We start from the raw sequence: 16,114 nt of genomic DNA, 5'->3' as shown, positions 1-16,114 counted from the left end.
TAACTTAATGAGGGTTTGGTGGCTCTAGGTCCTGAGGGACTGTCATGCTCCTTTGTGGGCCTGCACCCAGACCAGTGGATTATAGCTGCCAGTGGCATGGTCAGAATAAATAAGGTCTTTGTAAGAAGGCCCTGCTACTAATTGGTGTGTTAATTTTAGCCGCAAACTAATCATGTTCTAGTTAGAAGTTAAAGTCTGGAATGTGTAGTAATTTATGAAATAAGGGTTGCTAGAATACAAGTACAGTATTCAGTGCTGTGTTTGCCAGCAGCGTGCTGAGGTACCATAGTGGAGGCCTCCTGAGCTGGTCTCCAGTTCCTGGAGAAACACCACTTGTTTGAAGAGATGGGGTCTCTCTCTCTCTCTCTCTCTCTCTCTCTCTCCCTCTCTCTCTCACAAACACACACACACTCACCATCCACACCCTACCCCATCCAACATCAGGGATGTCAGGTATCCTGACATATTATAATAAGGCAGAGTGCTCTAAAGAAGAATCCAGCTGATTTAAAGTACATTCCTTAACTCACTGACACAAAGTGCTTTTGTGTGTTATGAGATTCTCACAGGCACCCCTCAACAGGATTTGGGTTGGTAGAATCGTTCTATTTAACAGATGACTAAAGAGTCTCAAAGAGTTGTATGGGGTGCCTTGCTCAAGGTAGCAGGACACAAATGCTGCCTCTCTGCTGGCGCTGTGCCTGAGCCGGCAGTGTTGTACAGTCAGTGCCCTACTGCCTCGTCTGCGAATCTGAAATTACAAATCCAAGTGTTCAAGCAGACTCGTGATGGAGGAACCTCAGCTGAATTGACTGTAGCTGTGATTCCTCATGCTTCTGCAGAAATACAAGCATGCTTGATTATGGGAACTATGTCAGACCCTACTAAGGGGTCTTGACTAATCTATAGCATATGTAACTTAAAAACAAAAAACAACAAAAAAACCCCATAGATTTCCCAAATTTATAAATATGTAAGTTGCCCCAAGGATTGGGGTAATACAATGCAGTCCTTAGGCCCAGAGGCCCCTTTTTATTTTTATTGAGACAGAGGCCCAGGCCTCACTTAATCCACAGCAAATACAAGGTCTGCTGACCTCCTCCCTCCTCCTTCTCTCCAGCATGCTGGACGACTTCTCTCATGAGTTGGAGAGCACTCAGTCTCGACTGGACAATGTGATGAAGAAACTTGCAAAGGTGTCTCACATGACCAGTGGTATGTATGTGTGACTCTTGGGAATTCCTGCCAACTCTGCCGGTGCCATTCTCCTGCTGCAGCCTATTTGTCTGTGCTACTTTAGGATCAGAAAGGAGAAAGCTACTGTGCAGAGACCATAACTTCTGCCCGTGATCAGACTTTGGAGAAGGGTCTTGTGCCCAACACTTGTTGACTATTCTCCCCGTGGAGAAACTTCATTGCAATTATAAAATCCTTTTTTTACCTTTTATTTCTCTTGTTACTTTAGAGAACTTAACAATTTTTTCTTTTGGTGTCTTTATTTTAGCATGTATGTGTGTGTGTGTGCATACTTGCCACAACACATGCATGCGTCAGGCATGACAGCAGGCATTTATTTAACCCTAGGGAACTTACTTGAAGCACTGATATACCCCTTACTCCCTTCTGTGAACTTTCTCTCATCGTTAGAAAAATACCTACTACTTCAGGCTATGCTAGCCTTAGAAAGTGATGCCCTAGCAAATGTGTGCTGGGATGGAGAAGTAACTTTCAGGTCAGTTTTTTTTTTTTTTTTTTTTTTTTTTTTGGTTCCTACAAATTGCCTTCCTTGTCAGACAGGATATATTTTAAACCAATACCCAGTATCTCCTCTTTATCTGGAGGGGGTTGCTCAGTGAAAGGAAGAACTGGGATATTTCTTCAGATAATTTGAATACTTTGGGGCCATAGGATGCCTCCTTCATTAAAAGACTCTTCCCCCATTTCCTGACACCTCATTCCTCTGTTGGTTTTCTACTGTCAGGTACATGTGACATGGAAAATTAAAATACAAATGCCTGTGTACACTTCAGCAGTTTGCATCCTAGCTACTTACAGAATAGTGTCTGGAGCTTCATTTCTTAACTAGAAAAGAGAGGATTGTAGGTATAGCTCAGTGTATTGTAGGTACAGCTCAACTGAGTACGTGACCAGGCATGGGGGAGGCCCATGTTCTATGCTGAGCACCACAGAAAGGTGAGCATTGAACTAACAATAAAGCAGTTATTTAACAATGTATCCATGCTCCGTAAATGCTTTACACTATGGTAGAAAAGACCCTAAAGGACAAGGAACCATCAAATCCAAACAAAAAAGAAGCTCATATCTAGAGTTTTCTCCTTTCTGTCTAGGCCAAATGTCTTTCTGCTTCAAGCAGGTTCTTTGCTTGAAGCTGTGCACATATAGGAAGCAGGCACCTGCTCAATGTCTCTTCCCCATGATTAGAGAAGGGTCTAAAATTTATTTTCTGGTTCCCTCTTTCTCTCTTCTACCTATATAGTCCTCTACTTTATTTATGTATTTGTTTTTAAATTTTATGTTTGTGCATGTGGCTTACATGTGTGTACACGTGTTTTTGCAGCTGTGTGAATGTGTGGAGACAAGGTCATTTTAATTTTACTGTTTATTGTGTGTGCACATGCATGTGTGGGTCAGAAGACAGCTTGAGGAAGTCGGTTCTAGAGCTCTAACTCAGGCTGTCGGTCTTGGGAGCAAGCACCTTTCCCTACTCAGCCCTCTTGCCAGCCTCTCAGCCTTACTCATTAACCCGAACCTCACCATTTTGGCTAGGCTGGCTGATCAGTGTGAGCCCCTGATACACCTGTGTCTGCCCCTTGCCCTTCCCTCCCCCAACACTGGGGTTATAGGCACATGCTGCTGTATGGGGTTTTACATGGCTGTGGGGATCCAAACTCAGACTCCCATGCTTACCCAGCAGACCCTTTACCCACTGTCAGCTACTCAGTACCCTTGTATTTAAAAAAAAAAAAAAAAAACAGTTTAAACACCAGGCCTCTTGCTGGTCTATGTGGTAGCTTCTCCTGTCAAGTAGGTACTTCAGCATCGCCTCTGTCAGGGAAGAATGGGTGAGCAAAGGTGACCTGTGTCTTGTTTTCTAGCATTCTGGGTGTGAGTAGTTTAGAAAAGTCCTGGCAGTGTGTTTGTAACACCAAGACTTTCTTATGCTTTATTCTACTTTTTTCAGAAAGGAAAGTTTGGGAAACAACATGAGATATTTGGTTATAATTGTATACAGAAAAGAGCCAGGTAACAGAGCAGTTAGCGTTGAAGACCCTTCGTTATAATTTTTGCTCCCCAAGAAATACTGTTATGATGTCTGCTTCAGTGTGATTGTCTCTTAACCATAGCATTTGGTTACGTTCATTGTTTTCTCAAACCTGTGTGTCAGGACAGTCTGAAAACACCAGAGTTTGGTGGAGCAGGCCCGAACACACATGAGCAGCTCCTTAGAGCCAGGCCCTCCCATCCATTCTTGGCTGACTGCTTCACGGGAGAAATGGGCCAGGACTCCCCACTCGCTTTTGTAAATGACCCAAGAGAGACACTAATTTGCCTTTCTCTTATCCAGAGAAATACTCTTTTGAATAAAGCCAAGATCCCCTCCCCCATCAACAGTCTGTGATTCTTTTCTCTTGAAGACAGGAAATATTTTGAGAAAGAAACTACCATTGGAGTTCCCTTTGTTCTTTCTGCTCAGCTGAAGCACTCTGCGCTGTAGGTGGAGCTCGGGCTTAGCCTGAGTTACAAGCCTGGTACTGTAGTTAGGACATTCCTGGTGTGCTTGAAGCCACACAGGAAGAGCTCAGACGTCTGCTAGGGTAATAGCTCCCTAGGGTTGCCTAGCTCGTGCCTCATAGAAACAACTTGCCACTTCAGAGGAAAGTGGCCTTGAAAGTGCAGGCCAGGGCTGTGTGTCTGCTTGCTTAGCATCCCTGTGCTCTTACCAAGATGCTCAAGAGAAAGCTGTTGGGGAATACAGAATTTGGACTGTCAAAGGCCGAATGGGTTTAGGAAATCTGGTTCTTAGAGTGGTGGGATGCTGGAGGGGGTGGGGCAGGAAGTATGTGTGAGGTTGTGGGAGGGGAAGGAGGAAGCAGTTACCTTCTCTGGCTTTGCCCTGGAAAGTGTCAGTTGTTTTTAATAAAAGTGACTTATTATTGCATTCTTATAGTAAAAAGCTTTCTTCCTTTCTTCTTCCTCATCCTCTTCTTTTTGTTTGCTTTTTGAGTCAGGGGTCTCTCTACATAGCCCTGGCTGTCCTGGAACTTACAGAGATCCACCTGCCTCTGCCTTCCAAGTGCCATCACACTTGGCCTGATGCTGCTGCTTCCTCCTTCTCCTTCTGTTTGTTTTGAGGCAAGGTGTCACTGTGCAACCCTGACTGGCTTGGCCTCCAGTTCACAGAGATCCACCTGTCTCTGCCTCCCAGTGTTGGGATTAAAGGTGTGCGCCACCACATCAGACCCATTGTATGAGTTTAGACAAAAATATATGTATCTGTCATCTTGTCATACAGAAGAGCCTTATTTCTCTAAAAATTCCAAAATTTAATTTTTGGAACTAGTACATAATGTTTGCATGTCTTTATGAGCTGCAGAGTGGAGTTTTGATCTGTGTATATGTTCAGTAGTGATCAGGTGAGGAAAATGGCATATCCAGCACCTTCCATGTTTCCATTTCTCTCACGCTCGCTGACAGGTTGGTTGAACATCTGGAAGTAAAGCTCACCAGTGTTGGGTCTCCCTTTAACTGGCGAAATCTTAGACATGGCCACATGGACTTCCCAGCAGCTGATCAGTTACAGCTCATAGTTCCCAGCTCCACACTGGTTCTGGTTGGTCACTGTTGGGATTAAGGTGGGGAGGGGCTCCGCTCTGTTATGCGAGTCTCACCATTTCTAGATTTTCTGCTGTTAGGGGCAGCAGCCCGCCCTGTGACTTTACTCCTGGAAGATCTAAGAAGAAGAGCTGTTTTTGTCACTGTGGTCACCCTGTTCTTGTTGGAAGGAACGATAAGGAACGATCTTCCACGCTGGACTGGAAACTAGAGTCCAGTGTCTTTAAAGAGACGAGAGTAAGCTGGAGAGCTCTTTCCACACCCTGGCTCCTGTGATAGGCCGGCTCTGCCTCTCGCGCCTCTCAGTCTGCTTCAGTTCTCTCTTCAGAGCAAACAGACTTGAGATCTTAGTTGCTTAGTGAGTTTCTGGTAGGTCTGGGGTAGACAAGGGGGTTGGTCCAGGAAAAGGGATTTGCTATGCTTGTTGGCATTCACATCTTTTGACCACTGAAGAGTTCTAAGATGTTGATATTCGTGCACGTTTTGCTATCTATTTTTCCTGAATTCAGGGCATTCCTACAATATGATCACCAAAGTTGTGTATTGAAATATATAGACTCTTCAGTAGACTTTAATAACCTCTACATCTTATCATCTTTATACTTTTTCTTTGTTTTATTTTGATTTTTTTTGAGACTGGATTTCTGTGTGTAGCTTTGGCTGTCATAGAACTCGCTCTGCAGACAAGGCTGGCCTTAAACTCAGAGAGATTCTCCTGCTTCTACCTCCTGAGTACTGGGGTTAAAGGTATGCGCCACCACCACTCGGCCGTACTTCTGTTTCAATGGAGTTGTTAGTCCTATGGCTCAGCTGCATTGCATAGACTGTGACATTGTGTATGTGGAGGTTACCAGTTAACCTTGGATGACTTCCTCTATCACTTTCCTTTATTGTTTTTACTTTTTGAGGCCTAACACTTGTAATTTCTGCTCTACTAGCCAGCATAGTCCCAGGGACCCACCTGCCTCTGCTACCCACCAACCCTGGGCTTCAGATGCATGCTGCCTGCCTTATTTTTATTTTTATCTGGGTTCAGAGTGTTGGCACTCAGGCCCTCATGCCAGTCCAGTAGACATTCACATGCTCAGTCACCCTGTAGTAAAAGGCGCGGCAGGCCGCTTCCTGCAGCCCAGCTCCCAGCTGCCTGGCTAGCTAGCTTATACCCCAAAATAACAACACACAAATTGTATTCATTTAAACACTGCCAGGCCCATTAGTTCTAGCCTCTTACTGGCTAACTCTCACATCTTGATTAACCCATTTCTATTAATCTGTGTTTACCACAATGTTGTGGCTTACCAGGAAGATTCTAACCTATGTCCATCTCAGGTTGGAGAGCCATGGTGTCTGCCACACTGCCTTCTACTCAGCATCCTGTTCTGTCTACTCCGCCTACCTAATTTTCTGCCCTATCAAAAAGCCAAGGCAGTTTCTTTATTTAACCAATGAAATCAACACAAAACAGAAGACCCTCATACATCACTCCCCCCCCCTCCGCCATTGTTCTTTGCCCTTTGTTTGTTAACAGAATTTGTACAGCTCTGGCTGATTTGGTACTTGTGCAGCCCGTACTGACTGCCAATTCACCTACTTCAGCCTTCCTATTGCTGGCTTAACAGACATACCCAGCATGCCTAGCTCCTTAGTGACATTCTTTTGTATCTTCCCCAGTCCTTTGTGGAGGACACTAGGACTTGCCAGTGGAAATGCCACTTTCATGGTCTCCATCTCACGTGTCCTAATGATGATGGTGTCTCAGTGTCTCAAGCTTGGGCCCAGCACAGCATCTGTTGTAATATGATGTTTTGCTCTTTGGACTCTTGGGGGGCCCGCCACCCAGCTCCCAAATGAATCACACACGGAGTTTTATTCTTATTTATGATGTCCGGCCTTAGCTTGGCTTATTTCTTGCCCACTTTTCTTAATTTATATTACCCCATCTACCCTTTGGGCTCTGTGTTTTTCCCATTCTCTTCTGTAAATCTTACTCTTACTCTGGATTGCTGTGTAGCTGGATAGCTGGCCCTGATGTCCTCCTCCTTCTCTAGCTACTTCTCCAGAACCCCTTCTCCCAATTTTCTCCTATTTATTCTCTCTGCCTGCCAGCCCCGCCTATCCTTGCTCCTGCCTTGCTATTGGCCACTCAGCTCTTTATTCGACCATCAGGTGTTTAGACAGGCAAAGAATCACAGCTTCACAGAGTTAAACAAATGCAGCATAAACAAAGGTAACACACCTGAAAATGATAGCCCCAGCAAGCGTCCCTGGGCCTATCTGTTCTGTCTGGAGAGGGCTTCATGCTCTCATCCACACAGAGGAAGTCTAGCCTCTCTGGATCCTGTGTTCACAGCTCTTGGTAGGTAGGGCTGAGGGATTCGGAAGACATTGGCTTCCAGTACAGATACACTGTATAAGTCATCTGAACACAGTCACTGGCTAAGTGATCTTACCTGACTATAGGTGTGATGTGGAATTAGTCATTCTCTGTCATGGGAGTGCTTTCTCGGCTGTCCGTTTCCTGGATGACTAGCAGTGACTTTCATCTCTTTCCATTCTCTCACGGTACTCACTAAGAGACAAGCCTGTGCACTGCTGAATTATAGTCCTTCGGTGGGAGATTAAAGCAGGTTGTCACCAAGTGCCGGCCACCTTTTCACTGGTGTATGACGGCCTCCAGCTAACGGCTGGGACTCAGCCTGCACTGGCAGGGTTGTAGATGTGCCTGCAGGCAGAACAGCATGGGGGGTGCTGGTGCCTGGGCGGGGGCAGGATCTGCTCTGTTCCTCCTCTGCTTCTGAGATGTTTGGGTATCTGTGTCTCAGGGAGGGAGTGCCTAATCCCGGGAGGTCACCTCTGTGTCCTGCCTTCCAGATCGGCGCCAGTGGTGTGCCATAGCCATCCTCTTCGCAGTCCTGTTGGTCGTGCTGATCCTCTTCCTGGTGCTGTGAAGTCATCGGCCCTCCTCAGGCCCTCCTGCACTGGACCTAGGGGAGAGGAGAAGCAAGCACTCCGCCACTTACATTCCTCTCCCAGAGACTGGCCTCTGCCCTGCTTCCTCTGTGACTCCACCACTGAGACAGCCCTCTCTCCCAGCACTGGAAGGGCAAGGCTGGAAGAGGAAAGAGGTGACCACACTCCCGGCTGGATAGCAGAAGCCCCAGCTGCCCATTCTTTCTGAGGACAGCTAGCCACTGCTTTGCCTTACTGGACCTCGCTCCTCGAGGAAGACTCAGAATCATCAGAAGAAGTAACAGCCCCATTTATTGCTTATTTTTCTGGTCTCTGGCAGCCCCTTTCCTCTGCTCAGACCCTTGCCCTGCTTAGATGGGTGCCACCGTCCCTTCTAAAGAAACCTGGCAAGAATGGGGCATTTGGGGATGACGTTTCCCACAGCTGTTGGATTAGCCCCTGAGAGCTGGCTGTTGGTGAGGACAGAGGCTCAGAAACTGTTCATGACAGAACTGCAGTGTTTCACTTTGCTGGGTGAGGGCTGAGGTTAAATTGCTTTTCCAGGTGTGTTGGTGGCAGGGCTGAGCACAGGAAATAGTGAAATCCCTGGGGGTTTGGAGGCGCTGAGGACAGATGGCTTTAATGGACAGGAGCAGCTGAGAGCAGCAGCCCCTGCGTTGGTCCAGTCTGGCAGTAGCTCCAGAGGCCGGCCAGACCCGCTTGCCTGTCCCACTGCCTGTCCCAGAGATGCAGCTGCGAGTTGGAGCACCCCTGCGCACAGCCTTGAACAGCATAGCAGCACTGGGTGGGTGAGACGCGCCTTCTGCCCTGGTGCCTTTATTCTGATAACAAGGCACTCAGAGTGAGGGGAAGGGGTCAGGCATTTATCACATCTATGCAGAAACTGTCCTGACACAGAAAGGCTGGCTGTGGGTCAGATGCCCCTTACTCTGTAATAGCTTGGGTAGTGAGGGAACCTGATACTTTCTTCTCTGAGTGACACTTTGACTCCATTGTGACAGACCGTTTATTGGGTTGAAGTTGTGAGAGCTGCTGACACTAAACTTCAGGCTTCAGGTGACTGTTTCGATGCTCCGATGTGCACATATATGGAGGATTTTCATACCGTCCCTGATGCATTAACCTGGTATTAAAGTCGCTGTCAGACCCAGAGCCTATCCTTCACAAAGGAGGCTGCCCCTCAGTCATCTTCTGTGCTGGAAAGAGCGGCATCTGGACAGTTTGACCTTTGACCTCCCTTGCTTTGCCTTTCTGTGCATTCCTTAGCACGCCAACTTTTAAAAAAAATCCTGGGTCGTTCATATTCCTTGGGATTTTTGATTTTCGGATCCCTTTTTTGTTTTGTTATTCCCAATGATGTGCTTGCCCAGCTAACTTTTAAATTGCACTTTTAAATAAATATTTGTAACAGTTTTTAAAAGAAGGATATTTTATCTGGTTTAGGATCATGATAGGTAAAGAAATCTACCTGTTGGTGGAAGCTAAAGATTTGTAAAACCAAAAGGATTGTCCGCACCACGTTTACATCCAGCTCTGGTGCTGGATACAGAGATGTTATTTCTTGTCAGTTTGGGGAAATGTGAATATTTTCCAAGGGCTCCAATGTAGGGTTCTGTGTTATTTATGTTTCATGGAATCTTAAGGTTTGAATAGTCTTCTGTGAACTTAGACCACGGATAGTCCTTAGATTTGCATTAAAATATAGAAGCCTTTTGTTAAAAGTCAATGTGGGCCTTGTCTGAGTGCTGTAACCCACACTCCACATTACAAAGCCGTGAGCAGTCAGAGTATTAAAATTTCCCTGTTTAAAGCCATGTTCTTCTGCTACTAGGAGAATGTCCTTCGGACTCATTCAGAAATGCCCGCTGCTTTAGTAGGATTCCCCCATCAGTTCAGGGATGAGGTTTTGTTACTCTGGGCTTAGTTTTATTGGATCTGTTTTGAATTGGTATGTGGACCTCACTGATTTATCTGCTGAACAGTGTTGTAGACCTGAAGCTGAGTGTGGCTGGCACTGAGTGTGGAGTATGCAGAGAGAAAGCCAACTTCATACGCAGGGGTTCCTTCTTGGCCACATACTCCCGCAGCAGCTGGCCTAGTCCAGGACCATCCTTTTGTCACTTCAGAGCCAGGGCTCCTTTAAAATTGTGGCAAAGAGAAAAAGGACATAGCTTTCTTCCTTAGTGCTCTGGAGAGCTGAAGGGGTTCTTCCACCGTGCATCCTAGAACAGGGAAGGGGCGGGCAGCAGGGTACCCCACACTGCTCAGGAGTGTCTCCTGCAGATGCCCCTCACCCCAGCCTTCTGCACTTGGTCTCACATCCATCATGGTTAAGGAACTGGCAGAAGACGCTGGGTAGCAGAGAGAGCTCAGCATGTTTACTGGAAAAGCACTTCACTTAGCTGATTGGAGTGAGATGGAGGATGGTCCATGGAGAGCATCTGCCAGAGTCTGCCCACATTTGGGGTCTTGTCTTTGTTTGGGCTGGGAAGTCACAGCGCTGGGCATGCCCTGGACTGCGAGCACAGGGAATTGTCACGTATGCCTGAGCACGCAGGCTGTATTTTCCTTCAGTTCCGAATTCACGCTAGAGCTGAAGCAGGAAGTTTGGTAACTTGCCCATTATTCCCTGCTTTTAGCCAGAGTTAAACAGACTGGTGGGTCTGGTAGCCAACAACTTGGCAACTCCCCTGCCTTCTCACCTCGTGCGAATAAGGGCTGTGAAGAGAAACCCAGTCCGACTCCAGCGGGCGTCTGTCTCTGTCGAGGGTTTTACCTTCTGTAAGGAAAGGTGCTGCAGCCAAGGTTTTTCTTCTGGTAATTTCTCTGCCCACAGAGTGAGACCAGAGGGGCATTCTTAGCGCCTGCAGACCCAGAGCTCACGGGAGGAATGAGTTCACCTCTGTGGACTTGGTGCAGTTTGGCCTTGCCTTGTGTGCAAAGTGAATTTGTGAACAAAGCAGAAATGGAGGATCTGGAAAGCAGGTTATAAAATGGGGTGCAGCACCTGCCATTTCCTCCGCCTCTCTCTCACTGCACAGCCTCCCCTCCCAGATTTGCAGGAACGATGGATTTTTGTTTATTGTTAAAAGTGCATTTTGTCCATCAAAAGTAGAGAGAAGGCAGCATCAGAATTCCTAAGTGTGCCCGGCGGTGATGGAGCGTGCTTAGTCCCAGCACTCGAGAGATAGAGGCAGGCTGATCTCTGTGAGTTCGAGGCCAGCCTGGTCTACAGAGAGAGTTCCAGGACAGACTCCAAAGCTATGCAGAAACCCTATCTCTAAAAACAAACAAACAAATAAATAAAAGTAAAAGAATTCCCAAGTGTATCAGCTCTCCATCACTGCCCACCCCTGAAGGGAAGACTCCCCAACAAGAGACCTTACCAGGCCACTGGAGACCCAGCCAGAGGATCTTCCCTGAAAACCATCTCACTCTTGAGAGTGCTGCGGGTGGCCTGGTGAACTGGGAAAGGCACCTCCTGCCAAGCCAGGTGACCTGCCTTGGCTCCCCAGACCCACTTGGCGGAAGACGAGACCTCACTCCCACAAGTTGTCCTCTGACCTCTGCATTCATGCTGTATCGTGGGTGTGTGCATGCACACATGCACAAATATATAGATGTACATTTTTTTTTAAAGAAAAAAAAGGACGACTTTGGCCTGTTGTATATAAGCATGGATGCCACTGTCACCCGTTTCTAATTAAAGCTCACTGGGCTGCTTTGCTGTCTGGTTTTGAATCCAGAAAAGCATGAGTTTGGAATGAAACAGCTCCTGGGACCTGGGCAGCAGGGCTATGACGGGACAGGGATGAAGCCGCGAAAGAGCCACCTCTGCCGTCATTGTCGTCACTGTGACTGAGACGAGGGGCAAGGGCCATGGGAAAAGTAGCACTGTGGGCAAGTCACGGCACTTGGCGCTGGCCGTGGTAGCAGGACTCAGGCTTCGCTAACTTGTACTCAACTCCTCACCCTGCTGTGTTTTGCCTTGGGACAAACACGGAAGCTCTGGGAGCTGCATGGTGCCCATTCGTTCAGGTGGCTGCTGACTGGCTGCATTTGAAGGTTTGCCATATGCTATAGCCTCTCTCATGTCAGCTGTCAGGGCAGGGTGAGAAAGGAGGAAAAGAGCTCGTGCGTGCGTGCGTGTGTGTGTGCACGCACACGTGTGTGTGCACGCACACGTGTGTGTGCACGCATGTAGCTCCCCGAGTCCCTGCTGTCAGCTAACATGTTGGTGCTATTTTTCTTCTGACCTTAATCCAGAAATGCTCTCTCCTAGCTGTGCGTCCTAGCTGCTCAGGCAGCGCCTGCCCCACTGCTGGGCTTTTGCGCGAACATTTCATGGACCTGGTTGGCTAACTGCAACCAGAGCTTTATGAGAAAGTATATTTTACAGTTTGTTTTCTATGGTTATGAATTATCTACGGAAAGGCCACTTGGTCCTGAGGGGCTGTTAGAAATAGACCACCCAGCTTCATTGTTTGCTGACCAGATATCTGGGCCCTGCCCCCCTGCCTTGACGGAAGCCAACCCCTGCTCCATCTGAGCTTCCATGAGCCCTGGGTGGGACCAAGATCAGGCTTTTCATTCCAGCTCAGCGGAACACAGTTCAGCTGGAATCAATCTGTGAACAGCAAGCGTGACCCTGAAGCCGAGGTCTGTCCCGGGAGAAGCAGGTGTCTTTATTCTGGGGAGAGCAGAGTGTCTGTACCCTGGCTGTCTGGGGTGAGGGCCGCCAGCCACCCACTGATGAGCCTTTGGAGTTGCTTTTTTTTTGTTTATTTTTTTTAATTTTTGTTCTGCTTTTTTCTGTTTTTGCTGTTGGCATGGCTCGAGATTGAACCTGGGACCTCACAGATGCAGCACACTGGGTACCACTGAGTCACACCCTAGCTTTGGCAAGTGTTTTCAGCTCCCTCTGACCTTTTTCTAATTGAACCATGCTAGCACGTATGAGGGCCATCTAGGAAAAGGACAAAGGAACCGCGCTGTAGATGAGGTAGATTTGAGTTTTGTGAGTGGAAGTAGCTTCCCTGGCTCATTTTAATCAGAGATTGGTATAATTCAGAACTAGAATTTGTAAGTGACAAAAATAGTAGGGAATAAACCCTTATATATTTTTCCAAGGATAAATAGCTTTACTGAATTTTACTTTGAAATAGGATGTATGGGGTCAGGGTCAGAACTTTACCTGGTGGCTTCTAGATCGTTCTTCCCCACTGCATGGTAAGAGTGAGCTAGATCCCTGGGACTAGAGTTTTGTCACCTCTGCCCCAGGGAGATTTATATGGTGGCTTTCCCCGGCTAAGAAGCTTGTTAGAGTCAGGCAGTGGTGACACATGTCTTTAATCCCAGCACTTGGGAGGCAGAAGCAGGTGGATCTCTGTGAGTTAGAGGCCAGCCTGGTCTACAGAGCAAGTTCCAGGACAGGCAGGACTACACAGAGAAACCCTGTCTCGAAAAATAAAAAACTTACGAGAGTTGCGTTTTCTGTGGAATCATTAAGTCTGGAGATAAGGCCAGCACCCCAACCCCAGGTTCCAACGCACGGCACTGAGGGCCATTGCCACTGCACTGGAGACCTCCATCTGCAGGGAACATTCCCAGTCATCCCTGCTTTGATAATCCTCTGGTAATCCTAAAATTTGACTACACTACACACTTGAGAACTTCTAACACATACTTGTGTGAAATAACCAGTCGTCCACAGCAGGGGTGTTCTTATTTCTTGAGGTCTGTTGCTCGCGTTTCTTCCTCCTGCTCTGGAAGCTGTGTTGCAGCCATGTAAAAGGGTTCTGTATTAAAGCGAGATGAAGACCCCAGACCTGTGTCCTGGATGCTTCTTTCTTCCCACTTTCTTTGATTTTTTTAATAGAGGATGGATCTTAGGACCCCACCCGTGCTAGGCTGGTGCTCTACCACATCCCCAGCCCTCTTGTTCTTGTTTTCAGTCTTTTCACACTGAAGTACAGGTTATCACTCCTCCCCATCTGCAATAATTGGTGGAACATATGGAGGCTGGGGAGACAGCCCAGTGGAGAAGAGCATTAACCGAGTGGGATGAGGACCCGAGTTCAGATCAAAGCTGGGTATGGCAGCTCATGTCTGTAGATCCGCTCATGTCTGTAGCCTCAGTATTGCAGTTGGATGGAGACAAGGATTACTGGGACTTGCTGGCCAACCTAGCTGAAAATCCAGCAAGAAGAGCAGAATTAGGAGCTGTGGGAGCTAAAGATGCAGCAGAGTTGGTAGAGTGCTTGCCTAGAATGCCCAGTGTCTAGGGCTCAACCCTGGGTACCACGTGAGACCAGATGTGGTGCCTGCCTGCAACCCAGATGCGGTGCCTGCCTGCAACCCAGATGCGGTGCCTGCCTGCAGTCCAGGTGCGGTGCCTGCCTGCAGTCCAGGTGCGGTGCCTGCCTGCAGTCCAGGTGCGGTGCCTGCCTGCAGTCCAGGTGTGCATGAAACTTCTAGAGATGCAGCAGCACGGGGCTGAGCGAGGGCTCAGCAGCGGGAGCACCTGCTCTTGTAGAGACCTGTGCTGTCTTCCCAGCACCCACATGGTAGCTCATGGGGCTGGAGCGAGGGCTCAGCAGCGGGAGCACTTGCTCTTGCAGAGACCTGTGCTGTCTTCCCAGCACCCACGTGGTAGCTCACAACTGCCTATAACTCCATTTTCAGGGGATCCGACCTCCTGGGCACCAAGCATGTGCAGGTGTGCATGCACTCACATATATACATTTAAAAATTTTTTTTTCTTTTTTTTGATGGGGTTTCTCTGGGTAGCCCTGGCTCTCACTCACTTTGTAGACCAGGGTGGCCTTGAATTCACAGAGGTTCACCTGCCTCTGCCTCCTCCTCAAATACTGAGATTAAAGGCATGTTATCACCATCTCCCAACACACAAAATACATCTTAAAAAAGAAACTAACCACCAGGCTAGTGTCAAAGGCCTATAATTCTTAGCTATTGTGAAGGCCGAGACAAGAGGATTTCAAGGTCAAGACCAGCCTGAGCCACTCTAATGAGACCTTATCTCTCCCCGCTCCCCACACCAAAGGGAAGAAATCTGAAATGGTATAGTGATAAGGTGCTTGCCATGAAGCCTGATGACCCTAGTCCAATCCTGGGAGCCCAGGTACTAAGCTTCACATGGGTGCCATGACACACGCGCACCTACACATATACAAACTACATAAATAAACATAAAACTTTTTATTAATGTAGGAAAAAAGGCTAGGGATATCTAGTGATGGTGCATACCTTTAATCCCAGCACCAGGGAGGCTGATCTCTGAATTTGAGGCCAGCCTGATCTACAGAGCCAGTTCTAGGACAGCCGAAAGTGAAACCCTTTCTCGAAAAAGAAAAAAAAAGGAAGGAAGAAAAAGAGGCTAGGGGCATAACAATTGGGAGGTAGATGCCTGCCTACTATGTGTGAGACCAAGTTCAACCTCCTGTACTGATGGAAGTTCCCTCAAGGATACAGCCGGCACCAAGTCTGAGTGGACCACAGGCTTTTCTTCCGGGGAAAACTGCCAGTCTGAGCTCAGGGATGGCAAACCGGTGTTCACTAAGCTGTCTCCTAACCTGACATGGATACTGGTCCTCAGGAGTCTGCCACCTTGGTTTTGAAACAAGTTTTCCAAGCTGGGGCTTGGTTCGCCAGCAAACTCGAGGGCTCCTCCCACCTCTGCCTTCCCAGCCCTGGGACTGCAAGCATCCTTTACCATGGCTGGCTCTTTAAAAACTGCGGGTTTGGAGACTAGTCCTCACACTTGACACGCCACTCACTTACTCAGCCACCTCCCAGCTCCTACAACCACCGAACCCCTCAATGCCTGAGGTAAGGTGTGGATGTCTTGTGCCTTGGTCTTCTGTGTCTCAGAGCCTTCATTAAAGTCGACTGTTAAATCAGGAAAACGGCTCCAGACCAGAGCATAGGCTGTAATCCCAGCCACTCAGGAGACTAAGGATCTCGGTGAGTTCAAGGCCAGCCTGGGATACCCAAAATAATAGTTCTGGTTCAGGAGTTCAGGAAGTCAGCCTCAGTGGTTGTGCTGGCTAGTCTGTGTCAACTTGACAAACTTAAGAGTTATCTGAAAGGAGGGAAACCTAACTGAGAGACTGCCTCCCTAAGATCCGGCTGTAGGGCATTTTCTTAATTAGTGATCAAGGGTGGAGGGCCCAGCCCAGTGTGGTGTTTTTGTCCCTGGGCTGGTGGTCCCGTCGGCTGAGCAAGCCGAATGAGAAGTCAGTAGGCAGCACCCTCCACGGCTTCTGCATCA

General features: G+C 47.9%; 1 protein-coding gene across 1 annotated transcript in view; it reads left to right on the top strand.

Annotated features, from left to right (window-relative positions):
- Nucleotides 1–13,649, top strand: part of Stx6 (syntaxin 6) — a 46,506-nt gene extending 32,857 nt beyond the window's left edge. Inside the window, exons 7-8 of the mRNA XM_041662536.1 lie at nucleotides 1,121–1,215; nucleotides 7,726–13,649. Coding sequence (XP_041518470.1) covers nucleotides 1,121–1,215; nucleotides 7,726–7,802 — 172 coding nt within the window. The 3' untranslated portion in view covers nucleotides 7,803–13,649. The remainder of the gene's footprint in view (nucleotides 1–1,120; nucleotides 1,216–7,725) is intronic.
- The last annotated feature ends 2,465 nt before the right edge of the window (nucleotides 13,650–16,114 follow it).

This window comes from Microtus oregoni, unplaced genomic scaffold (genome assembly GCF_018167655.1).
Source record: "Microtus oregoni isolate MIOR12 unplaced genomic scaffold, Mior012 000013F_ref0000133, whole genome shotgun sequence".
Classification (NCBI taxonomy): Eukaryota; Metazoa; Chordata; class Mammalia; order Rodentia; family Cricetidae; genus Microtus; species Microtus oregoni.
The sequence above is the reverse complement of the archived record's forward strand: the minus strand, read 5'-3'. Positions and strand labels throughout refer to the sequence as shown.